The 13,469-nt window shown below is 38.3% G+C and overlaps 1 protein-coding gene across 1 annotated transcript in view; it reads left to right on the forward strand.

Annotated features, from left to right (window-relative positions):
- Ccdc191 (coiled-coil domain containing 191) overlaps positions 1-12,463 on the forward strand; it is a 74,411-nt gene extending 61,948 nt beyond the window's left edge. Inside the window, 5 exon segments of the mRNA XM_005327679.5 lie at positions 1,802-1,945; positions 3,523-3,675; positions 4,640-4,785; positions 11,368-11,496; positions 11,498-12,463. Coding sequence (XP_005327736.3) covers positions 1,802-1,945; positions 3,523-3,675; positions 4,640-4,785; positions 11,368-11,496; positions 11,498-11,723 — 798 coding nt within the window. The 3' untranslated portion in view covers positions 11,724-12,463.
- The last annotated feature ends 1,006 nt before the right edge of the window (positions 12,464-13,469 follow it).

A 13,469-nucleotide genomic window follows, 5' to 3' on the forward strand; every position in this document is an offset into this window, starting at 1 on the left:
TTATAGTAATCTCAGGCATATAAAGAAGCTTGTCAAAACAGCCAATTCACCACTACCCCTTTTCTTTCCTTTTCTTTTTTTTTTTTTTTTTTGTACTGGAGATTGAATTCAGGGGCACCTAACCACTGAACCACATTCCCAGCCCTTTTTTTGTAATTTTTTAGAGTAAGGGTCTCGATGATTGCTTAGGGCCTTGCTAAGTTGCTGAGACTGGCTTTGAACTCGTGATCTTCCTGCCTCAGCCTCCTGAGCTGCTGGGATTACAGGCCTGCACAACCACCACACCTGGCCACTACCCTTTTCTTGACATGAAATTATATAAAGAAAAAGAAATGTTTTTCATATTTATACTCCATAGATGACAGCTGCAAAGAAGGCAGTGTGCAATCTTTGCGGTTACTCTTGAATCTTTCATAGCAGGTTACTTACTATCATTTACCATTTCTCTCACTTTTTATTATAAACTATTTGTACCAAAATAGAAAAGGATGAATAATATCTGTAGGGTAGAGCATTAAGTTTCTATTATCTCTCTCTCTCTCTCTCTCTCTCTCTCTCTCTCTCTCTTTCTATTTTTCCTTATCAGAATTGAACCCAGGGATGGATGCTTAACCACTACATCCCCAGCTCCCCTTTTTTTTTTTCTTCAATTTTTTTGTAGTTGTAGATGGACAGCATTACTTTATTTTGTCTGTTTGTTTATTTTTTTTAACGTGGTGCTAAGGATCAAACCCAATGCCTCACGAATGCTAGGCAAGTGATATGCCACTGAGCCACAGCCCTAGCCCCTACTTATAAAATTTTTTCTAATTAGTTATATATGACAGTATAATGCATTTGGATACATCACACATAAATGGAGTATAACTTCTCATTCTTCTGGTTGTACATGATGTAGAGTTATACCGATCATATAATCATGTATGCACATAGGGTATTAATGTCCAATTCATTCTACTGTCCTTCCTACCTCCATAATCCCTCTCCTCCTTTCACTCCCCTCTATCTAATCCAAAGTACCTCTATCCTTCTCTAGCTCCCCTTTTCATTTTTTATTTTTAGATTAAGTCTCACTAATTTGTTTAGTGTCTCACTAAGTTGCTGAGGCTGGGCTTTGAATTTGCCATCCTCCTGCCTCAGCCTCCCAAGGCTGCTGCAATTACAGACACACACCACAGTACCTGGCAGTGTCTGTCACCTTTCCCAGGCATACCACTTGGTGCGTTTCTCCTGTTCCGAACATGGGGTATTTTCCCTCATTGCATCACCAGGATTCTCTTTCTCCTCAGAGGAGGAGGGAAAGCTGCTTAATGATAATCAAGTACTTTTTAACTTGCCTCTGGACTTATTGTTCATCACTTAAAAAAGAAAGATCAGTAATGAGATTATACTTCTGGAATTTTTTAATGGAGTATCTTTTCATTTGAATAGCATTATTTATACACAATCTCTACCTCATAACATAAATGAGGGAGTTACATTGGGTTTTCCATAAAAATGAGGGAAAATTCCTGATGTCTCTTGACTAGATGTTTACTTTTTAGTAATTTAGGAAGAGGTAAACCATTTCTGTGAACAGTACTAAATATAAACCCAAGAATATACTTAATGCTCATTCTTGTAGAGCTTATAACCAACTTTTTCTGACCTTTTAAGCAGAACTGATTCTTCTTTTGAAAAATATTCCAGAGCTCTCTTATAATGATTAACACTGTTTCATGTTCAAATTAAATACTTTAACTTCTTGTTGAAATTCCTTAGTTTTTTCATCATGGCATTTTTACTTCATTATTTTTTACAGAAAGAACTAGAGAAACAGAAGAGAATTAAAAGGAACCAAGAGTTGGAAGCAGTAGCCACAGAACATTATAAAAAGCTCTTGCTAAGAAAAAAAGGTCTAGAACCTTGGAAGAGATTGAGAATGCAAAGCAAACAAAACACCCAGGTGCAGTGTCCCACTCTTACCCTCACCCTCAAAATTAGAAAAAAACTTCTTCAAATAGCACAAGTATCAAAACTAGGCTTTAGGAGGAGTTTGGTGATTTAAAAGTCCAAAACATAAATTATTTAAGTGTATTATTTATTTGTTTGGGATAAGAGTTTGTATTTAATCTTTTAAAGACTTTCTAATTTAGCAGGTTGGAAAAAATTAGAATACATTTTAATTAGAGATCTTCAAGGTAAGAGGAACAGAGACTTCTAGTAATTTTAGCAGAATTTAAGAAACAGAAAAGGTTATCAGGTGTATTAGGTTCTACTGTGATAACTTTGCCTAATATCAGTGGCTTACAAGAATTTATTTCTCACTCACATGTCTGTGGGCTAATTGTGTGTTGAGTTTAGGTCTCTCCCCAAACCTCATTCTGGTTCCAGCATGCTTTCACCTGGCAGCTGTCAGATATACAAAAGACCAAGCCAAATTATGTAAACCTATATGAAACCTCTGCTGCTCACTAATATTTCACTGGACAATGCAAGTCATAGAGCCACAGTCAAGGTCATTGAGCGGGGAAAAGAAGATCCATCTATTCCACTGGGAGGCACTGTGAAATCATATTACAAATGGGATATATATATATATATATATATATATAAAATTCTGTTATAGAGATCTATCACAGAGACATATGAAACTGAATACCACTGAAATTTCTCTCATAAATTTATCCACTGCATGGAACAGAGTATTCACGTGTGTGATCATGAAGTTCAAAATAGATGAAACGTTGGCTTCCAGGCTTGTATATACCACAGAGTACCCTTGTGATGTTCATTTTGGCCAATAAATATGACTACCAAAAGGTTTGCTTGGATCAGTCATATTCACAGGGATGAAAGACTTAGAAAATATTTCATTGCCTGGAGAGAACTAAGAGAGAGGGTTTTTTCTCATGTCTCTTGAAAGAATAAAACAATACAGAAAACAACAATACTTTATAAAATCTATAAACGGCAAGTTGTATTTTTTTGATAGAATGATACTCCTTGCCTTATGAGTTTCTAGGACGTTAATGCTCATCATGTTATTTTTCTACAACTGGTTTGTGATTTATTGATAATATCTAAATTTTAATGCTTGTGACAGTTTATTACAACTAATTGACAGTATTGGCATTTTCTCGATTAAACAGTGGTTAAGTACATAATAAAGAGAGGTTTGTTATGGAGTTGCTGTCCTTGTTTCAGGAGAGCAAACCAAGAATGTTTCCATCCACCTACTCCAAAACTCAATGGAAGTGAAGTGACAGCTTTGGAGATTGTTTATGCCATTTCTATAACAGCCAGTCAGGGAGTGGTCTTCAGGGAGTCAGCATTGGGCCATGCATAATGATTTGTATCTATATCCTCCAAATAACAGGGCAGTCAAAACTTCTGGGACATAGACTGTCTATACTTAAGGTTCTTCTTCCCTAAGAACTGCTTAAATGCAGTATACAGTATCATATACTACAAGATGAAGTTTTCTTAAATGATTTAAAATTTAAGGAATAATTTCCTTTTCTCACTTAAAAATATATCTAGGTGGCAGAAGAACATCACTCTTTGGCTCTACAAAGGAAATGCCTGCTGACCTGGTTCCAGTGTAGTCAGGACAGTCTGACTAGGAAGATGGCCCAGGCAGATCAATTTTATTCCCACATATTGCTTAGAAGAGTCTTTCAGGGATGGCTACAGGTAAGGACACTTTTCTTTCCATCCTGGGAACTGAACCCAAGGCCTTGCACATGCAACACAAGCACTCTATCAATGAGCTACATCCTCAGATCTTTTTGAGATAAGGCTTCATCAGGTTTCCCAGGCTGGCCTTGAAGTTGTGATCCTCCTGCCTCTCCATCCTGAGTAGCTAGAATTATAGGCATGCACCATCAGGCCTGGTGGGAAGGACACTTTAAATGTATCTCACTGCTTAGTCCTGTATAAGAAAATTAAACGGGCTGTGGAACACGTGTGGCCATTACGTTTTTTTCAAGAAGACTATATAGTAGTGAATCTAATTCATTGCTTTGAAATGAATTTTAAAATGTCAGATCAATTTTTGTTAGTATAACATTCTAAGTACATGTAATATGATATCAACACATTTTTATACTTCTTATTTTTTTCTCTCACAGTTCCCAGATGATTTTATTAGAAACCTACCCCTCAATCTTACACCGTTCCTACTCATCTGTTTCTGTTATTTTTATAATACATTATAGAGGATATTATCTTGGCTTCCATATTCTTCTTTTTTTTAATCTCTCTAGCATCCTTTGTTCCTTTGTTTTGTATATTTCTCTCTCTCTCTCTCTCTCTCTTTCTCTCTCTCTCTCTCTCTCTCTCTCTCTCTCTCTCATATTATTTGCTCTAATTCTTTTTTTTTCTTTTTTCTTTTTTGGTACCGGGGATTGAACTCAGGGGCACTTGACCACTGGGCCACATACTCAGCCCTTTTTTGTATTTTATTTAAAGACAGAGTCTTATTGAGTTGCTTAGTGCCTCACCATTGCTGAGGCTGGTTTTGAACTCATGATCCTCCTGCCTCAGCCTCCTGAGCCATTGGGATTACAGGCATGCGCCACTGTGTCCCAGGTATTTGCTCTAATTCTTTGTCTATTGATATTATTTGTCTCACTTCTGCTCCTGTCCTTATCCCCAGTACATGACTGATCTGGAGGAACAAGTGAGAAAACTTTGTGTACATTTCCTTCAGAAGAGGATTTTCAGAGCCTGGTTTACAGTGGTCAAAGAGGCGAAGATTGATGCTCAGAACAAGCACGAGATCTCAGTGGAACATAGTGACAGGTGAGGTTTTGATCTTTAAGGAAATTCACTGACTTCACAAATGCTCTTCTACTGGAATATGTCTTGAAATAGGAGGTGGAGGTAAGGAGAGCTAAGCCCTCAGACACCAGGCAGGGTTGGGAGTCCCAGCATATCCACTGACTATATGGGTAAGAGGTAAACACTGACCACCCTGGGATTCTAGGGGAACCCATCTTTAAAATGAGAAGGAGGCCTGCCCTCTTCACCTCACCGAGACTAGCAAGGAGATCAAATATGCAGATTACACACAACACACCTAAGTAAATTAGTTTTTTAACATTATTAGTTGTGAAATATAACATGAATACAGAAAAGTACCTAAATCATACAGTCTAATGAATTGTTTAGAAGTAGACATCCAGGGCTGGGGCTGGAGCTCAGTAATAGAGCAATTGCCTAGCATGTGTGAGGCACTGGGTTTGATCCTCAGCACCACATAAAAGTAAATAAATAAAATAAAGGTATTGTGTCCATCTACAACTAAAAACATTTTTTTAAAAAGTAGACATCCATGTCACCATGACTGAGGTGAAGTGTAGAACATCACAGTCCACCAAGCTCCTTCCCAATCATAAGTCCCTCCCAAAGATAAACTACTCTCCTGACTTTTACAGTGAACCCTTCCTAACTTTCCTTTATACTTTTCCCTCCTAAGTATGCAGCCTTTAATGCTATTATGTTATTGTTTTGTTTTTGTTTTGGGCCTGGTTTAGAACTTTTTATACATGGAATCATACTGTATATCATATAAATATTTAAAATAATAATTTAATCCAGTATTTTTAGAAAATAAGGTAGTCTATATAAATACATTTTTTTCTTTGATTTCTGATTTTAAGCATTTTGTACAAAAAATGTTCTGAATATTATGCACTTCCCTTTGAGAGTAAACAGTCTATCCTTTTTGGTGATTTGGTATCATTCCTTATGAACATCGGTGAATGTGGTGGGTGCTTTCAGGATGCCTCTGGGTTTTGAGATGTGAAGACTGTTTTGATGTATAGAAATATCTCTTTTGTCACTGCCCTCAGATTTATTTTGGTTGCTTTCATTTGTTTGTAGGAGTATGTGTGTGTGTGTACATGCACGCGCTTGTGCGTGCATATCTGTTCTTTTTATTAGTTTTCATAATTTAATACACTAGAATACCGACTCCTAGCAAAAATCGTTCATCCATGTTTTATTTACAGGTACTGGAAATCAGTGGTCTGGCAACAGATAAGCAAGTTGATTATGATTTTGTATAAATTAAAATAAATATGCAATAAGTGAGAGTATTCAGAGGTTTGCCTTTGAATAAAATGCTTCAGATTTAGAATCTGAAAGGTAGGACTCAATATCTCTGTGACTTTGGACAAATAACCTTTCAAAACCTCCTTGATTCCCCTTTCTAAAATGAGGATAACAAAAGAACCTATTTTATAGGGTTGTTGTGAAAAGTAAGCAAGGTATCATTGTAATGCACTGGTTTGTCCAAAAGAATAGCTAATATTTTTTAGTTAGTGTCATTGTGAATGTATTTTTATTAAAATGCTTTTTGCCTTTCTTTGTTTTCTTTCTGTTTCTCAGCCATTGAATAGAGGCTAAGATTCATTGTAGCTTCATAACAAACCATCTTATCACAGTGTAACCCAGGGGTGGGGAGCAGATTTCATGATTTGCATTTTCAGGCAAGGAAACAGGCTGTAGGCAGGTAGATGAATTATTCAAGGCAGACAGATAATGCATGGCAGCTCCCTGGCTCAGTCTTCCTCCCCATTTTCATAATTCACTGTCATTGCTAAACTATAACAAATGATATAGTTAAGATATCTTAAGTATATCTTAAGTATATCATATAGTTAATGATATAGTTAAGATATATATGGTATAGTTAAGATAGTTTGTAAGATAGTGTTTCTCTTCAGGGTTTGAAGTTGTGAAATCAATGTAGGAATCCATGCAATCAACAAGAAATAAAATTTCAGCAGTGTCTCCTTGATATGAAAATATTGTTGTGACTTCATCTCTTCCCATTTTACTCCTTGTTTACTGTGTTCCTGACCCACTTGCCTCTATTCTTTGGACAAACAAAGCTCACTTCTGCTTCAGAGAATTCATAGGACCTGGACTTTCCCATCATTCAGATATCTGCTCAAATATCACCTTTCTGACCAACCTACCTTCATCACTGTCTAGCTGTTTACTTGCCCTATTTCTTTCCATGCAGAGGGCAGAGCATTTCAGTAGGGTAGAACAGTAGGAACTAAAATGTGGAAGTCAGAAAATGGTTGTGTAGACAGGAGAAATAAGTTGAAAATAGCAGGTAAAAGAGGGCCTGTTATCATTTGGATATGAGGTGTTCCTAAAAGCTCCTATGTTAATGCAGGAGGTAAAATGATTAGATTGGGAGAGCTGTAACTTTAATCAATGGATTAATCTATTGATGAATTAATAATTCAAATGGATGAACTGGATGGTGACTCTACACAGGTGGGCTTGACTAGAGAAAATGGTTACTGTAATCATGCCTTAGAGATTATGTGTTTTGTCCCTGGCTCATGTTCTCTCTGTGCTTCCTGGCTGTCATGAGATGAACAGGTTTCCCCTAAGAGGCCATTCCAACATGAGGTTTTGCTTCATCTAGGTCCAGAGTAATGGAGCAGGCTGACCATTGAGTGAACCTCTGAAACTATGAACCAAAATAAATTTTTCCTCCTCTAAGTTGTTCTTTTCAGGAGTTTTGGTCAGAGTGACAAAAAACTGACTGAAATTGGTACTGAGAAGTGCAGAAAGTGCTGTGACTAACCTGACCATGTGGTTCAAAAGCCTTTGGAACTGGCTTGCAGAAGGAGTTTGGAACATTTTGATAATTCAGGCTGGAGAAGCCTTAGAATGTTGTAAACTTAGTGAACAATTTTGGCAAGATCTCAGAAAACCAGAATTCTCACAGGAGTGCCGATAGTAAAGGATTATATTCATGAGGTTTCATAGAATTGAAGACTCTCTTGGGAATTAGATTAGAGAGCATTCATGTTAGATTCTGGCAAAGAACTTTTCTACAGATTCCCCACATCCTGAGACTTTATGTAAGGCTGAATTTAAAGGTAATGGACTGATTAATCTGGTGGAGGAAATTTTTAAGGCAGCATAGCATTCAGGCAGTGTTATGACTAATGCTGGCAACTTTTTTAGTCAAGTTTACTGTGATAATTGGGAACAAAAAGTAGAAAAGATTTTTTTAAATTTGCAATCAGCCAGAAAAGTGTATGTAAAATTGGGGACAAGGGAGGTGTGGTCATTGAAAGTATTACTGCCACTAAGGAGAAGCTAAGTACTTTGCACAGAGACAATAGGAAAGATACCTTGAGGGTCCCTCTTGAATCAGCAAGACCACACCCATGGCAAGCTTAAGAGTGTAGAAGTGAAAAGAAATCATGGAGGCACCCAGCTTACCTAGCAGAACCCACAAAGTTATTTCCCCAGAATTTGTTTCATTTTGTTCAGCCACCCAGGTACAAAGAGGCTATGGTCCAAGGAGGCCTAGATACTGCCTGAGCTTGCAGCAGACTTTGGTATCATTCTACATGGCACTGGTTCTGGAGGACTACAGGACGCTGAAGTTAAAGGGTTATGGAGGTTTCTGCTGAGATTTCAAAGGAAGGCTTGGGAGGCCAGGCAAAGTATAGTAGGACTGGAATCCCTATCAGCTGCCCTTGAGACTGCAATGCATGAAGCTGTGAAGGTGAAGCTGAAGCTATAGTGGAGACCCCAGGAATTAACAGATGAAAATGATAGGGACTGGGAGCTGAGAAAAGCTGCTGGCCTCAGAGAGGGCCAACCCAAGAGAGAGACCATGTAGGATGCAACCAGCAAGGTCATAGAGATGGGGCTGCCCAAGCCCTTTGGAGATCACATCTCACCACTGTGAGTCCTCAGTGCTGGATGTGGAGCTACAGGACCTATTTTCCCAGCTAGATCTTACTTTGGTCTCATCCCTTCTTCCTATGCCTCTATTCCTCCCTTTTATAATGAAAATGTTTACTCTGTGTGTTTTTGTCAGCTTTTTCACTGCTGTGACAAAAAGACCTGACTAGAACAATTTTAGATGAAGAAAAGTTTATTTGGCACTCATATTTTCAGAGATCTCAGTCCACACACATCCATCTCCAATGCTCTGGATCCAAGGTGAGGCAAAACATCAGAGCAGAGGGACATGAAGAAAGCAGCTCAGGACATAACAATCAGGAAGCAGAGAGAGATATTGCCTATCACCAAGGACAAAATATATACCCCAAAGTCACACCCTTATTTCCTATCTCCTCCAGTCATACCCTACTATCTATTCAAGTGGATTAATGCACTGATTAGGTTAAGACTCTCATAACAGTCCATTTCACCTCTAAACTTCTTGCATTGTCTCTCAGGGGCGCTTCTGTGGCATATCTCATATCTAAACCGTAACACTGCGCCATATATATTGGATATACATAATCTGCTTTTGATTGTTACAAGGGCTTACAACCAACAGTTAGCCTTAAGTCTCAGATGAGACTTTGGACTTGGACTTTTGGGCCATGCTTGAACTGTTAAGATTATAAGGACTCTTGGAAATGAACTAATGTATTTTACATTATGAGATGGCCATGAGCTTTCGGGGACAAGACAGAATGTTGTGGTTTGGATACAAGATGCCCCTGAAAAACTCCTGTGTTAATATAAAAGGTGAAATGCTATAGTGGAAGCTATAACCTAATCATTGGATTAACTCACTTGATGGATTAATAATTTAAATGAACTCCAGGTAACTGGAGTGTAACTCCAGGCAGGTGGGACATTGCTAGAGAAAATGGGTCACTGGGGGAGTGTCTTGGGGATTATATATATCCCCCCCACACACTTTTTTTGTGCTCTCTGCTTCCTGGTTGTTAAGATTTGAGTTACTTTCATCTACCATGGTCTTCTGCCATGACCTTCTGCTTCACCTGAGGCCAGAGCAATGGAGTCAGATAACCATGGATTGAGACCTGTGAAATTGTGAACTAAAATAAACTCTTCCTCCTCTAAGTTGTTCTTGTCAGGTATTTTTGTCTCAAAGTGATAAAAAGTTGACTAATACAGGGCCCTAGAGATGAGTACAGGAAGCTGTAAATGATGGACTGGATGGATAAAAAGTTCAAAGCTCCATGTGCACACTCCCCCTTATCCCCCCTCTTTCTCTCATACTTTCTACCAATAAAAATCAACCTTATCCAAAATATCAGACAACCAACAGCCATAAAACTAATAAGAATTGAGACTCATTCCAGGCTTCATTGGGTGTTTCAGAGGCTAGAACAAATCCCTCCTCCAGTTGTGAAAATATAAACTACTCTGACCTCTGTTTCAACATAACTGCTCTTGTAATTCCTCACACATGCTCGGCTATTCTTGCCTCTTTGCCTTTATTCAAGATGCACCCTCTTCTGGGAAAGCCTTTCCTTTGCCCTAAAATGCTGTTCAGAGATCATGTCTTTCAAAAGCCTCGGACACTCCTCATCACCAGACTGGGCAGTCCCTGTCCTTCTCACCACTGAGGTCCCTTCCCACTATACTGAAACTCTTGGTTCACTTTAACTGCCTCCTTGGGTAGATTTCCTGGCTCTCCTGTACATGGCTGGTGTTCAGATGGAGCCTGCTCCTGCATGCTTTCCTGTGATCATAGAGACAAAGCTTCAGTGGCCCTCCTTAACCATGCTTCCATAATTAATGTTAGGTTTTTTCTCAACTGGAGTCAGACTTTTCTATTTTTCCTGATTTTTTGTTTTTATTCTTGTTGGAAGTGACGTTATCAGAAGGCATTTATTTTTGTTTGTTTTTGCAGTACTGGGAATTAGCTCAGGGGAACTACATCCCCAGCCTCCTTTCAATTTTTGCTAATTGCCCAGGTTAGCTTTGAACTTGTAATCCTCTTGCCTTATCCTCCCCCGAGTCTCTGGGATTATAGGTGTGCACCACTGTACCCAGAAACCAGCAGGCTTTTAAAATATAACTAAGCACTAAAGTTCCGGTGCCCATAGTAGTGGCACATTCTGAATGTAGTTTTCCAAAATCTTTGCCCTGAGTGCTGTTGCTGTCAGTGCCCTTGCTGGAATCACTTGATCCTGACTTGGGCACAAAATAACAGGTAGTGATCAGATCACCTGAGAAACATGTCTTATAGCCTGCATTATCAGAGGCCAACTGGATCCTCTGCTCAAATGTCATCTCCTTAGAAAGGCTTTCCCTGCAATCTTACCAAAATAAATAATCTCCCTCTCCACTCTCATCCCCTTTTACTGAATCTCAGTTGTGATTTCCATACATTTTATGTAACCTTTTATTCACATAATTATTTTTTAATAGGTGGACACAATATCTTTAATTTTTTAATGTGGTGCTGAGGATCAAACCCAGTACCTCGGGCATGGTAGGCCAGCGCTCTACCTCTGAGCCACAACCCCAGCCCCCACATAATTATTTTAATAGTGTTTAAATGTATATCAGTTGGAAAGTCAACTTTTCCTTAATATTTTACCCTTCCTCCCAACTTTATTTTTAAAGGAGGATTCTCAGCCAAGCATTTCAGACATGGAAGACATCTGTAAGATTTATGAAAGACGAAAGGGGGAAAGAAGAAAGGCGAGAGCAGCTCCGCAGGAAGGTGGCTGAAATTCTCCCAGACTTCCAGATGTTGGCACCATCATGACTATTACTTACCCCTTCAGTCAGATACTCATCCCTTGAGTAAGAGAAGTCTTTTGTGTACCCATAAATACAGATGCAGTGGCCATTTGGTCCAGAATGTGTGTATATGTTATCTCTACCCACCCACGTACATTCCTGGACCTGGTCTGTTTCTGAGACACTTTGTTTTTGAACTTGTAATCCTCTTGCTAGTCATTTACTATAGCATTTAGCACAGTGGGATCATATGAAGTTAGAGTCTAGGACACTACTATTCAAGTGTATCCTATACACTTTTAGCATAGTAAACTTTAAAAAGGACAAGTCTTTGCCTGCTGAGCCTGTGAAGGAAAATATGTGTCCTTATATCTTAATTTGAGCTGTTGATAGAAACCTTCTACTTTAAATATAGTAAGTACTCAGAAAAGGAAGCATGGATGGTCAGAGTTTGAGGACAAGTGTCCTACAACACCCATCCCTTTTTGGCCACCCCTTATGGCAAACCATGTAACACAGCTGCTTTGGAGGGTAGCAGCTTATCCTGATTTTTAGAGGAACTGGGTCAATGAATATAATATACCTTGATAAGCATAAATTCCAAAAGTTAATAACTCTGTCAAAGACAGTCCAGCAATCTATTAAAATATCTATTCATGCTCCCAATTGCAACTTCATATAAGCCACCGGATTTGTCTTCTAGTCCTCAGCTCAGTTTGATCTAGATGTTAAATTACTTATCTCTAAGGTACTTGAAGGTACACTGATAAAATGGTCTTGTCTTATAAGCTGTCTTAGAGAATTACCTGGTAGGAAAAAATTTTCATCACCAATACATGTTTATTGTGGCAATTCAAATAATCTACTAATACACATGGTAAAACAAGTAAGATCCTTGTCGCCCTGAGGGATCTGTTATATGGTGTGTTAGAAATGTGAATTGGTAAAATAAAGTCTTATGGTTTTTCAAGTGAAAGTGCCTGTCTCCATCTTGTACTTCCTGGAAGGGATATCCCTCTCCACCACCTGCAACGTGCCTTGCATCCTTTTCTCATGGAAGATGTATGATGATTAACCAAGATATGATAAAACACCCCTAAATGAACTTTTACTGCTTCTACAATAATCTTCCCCCACACGTTGTCTCCTTTAATTATAGTTGTTTTTAAAACTAAAGAAAATAGTCTTTAATGTGATTATAGTTGTTTTTAAAACTAAAAAAAAATAATCTTTTCTAAGATGATTCTAAGAAAATGGAACAAAAAGTAATTCATTTCTTTCCATCCAAACCACTGTATACATTTAACAGTATAACAGTTAACAGAATATTGGATGATATTAGCACCCAAAAGCAAATATCAGTATTAATTCAATGCCAAGACTGTAGATAAGGAAGGGTGAATTCCTCAAATAAAAACGTCAGGGACCTAAATAGATCCCATTCAAGTTTTCCCTTTTTGGGATGGGGGAACCAGGGATTGAACCCTGAGCCCTTTTCATTTCATTTTGAGAAAGGATCTCACTAAGTTGCTTACACTGGGCTTGAGCTTGTCATCCTCTTGCTTTAGCCTCCTGAGTAGCTGGGACTACAGCTGTGTACCACCACATCTAGCTTATTTTCTTTCTTAAGCTTTATTTTTGCTCACCTCAAGCTTGGCAATCCATAGTATTCTGATTATGGATATGAATATTATAATCATATAATATTCTGATTAGACCACCTGGACTTTTTAAACTACCTGTAAAACCCTCAAAAGAGATAGTTCAGAACTATCAGAAAACTATGACTTGAAATGTGACTGCTAACACAACACCTGAAACAAGCAGTTTCCTGATACATAAAACTGGAAAAATAACCAAGAAAATGATGGTTTGGGGTTAGGAACAGGTCCATAGGATGGGAAATCAAGGTAGCCAAAGCAGCAGCAGCTACAATGCAGGATTCTCTTAAAGCAAATGAATTCAGGAGACACACCAAACTA

Source organism: Ictidomys tridecemlineatus, chromosome 3 (genome assembly GCF_052094955.1).
Source record: "Ictidomys tridecemlineatus isolate mIctTri1 chromosome 3, mIctTri1.hap1, whole genome shotgun sequence".
Classification (NCBI taxonomy): domain Eukaryota; kingdom Metazoa; phylum Chordata; class Mammalia; order Rodentia; family Sciuridae; genus Ictidomys; species Ictidomys tridecemlineatus.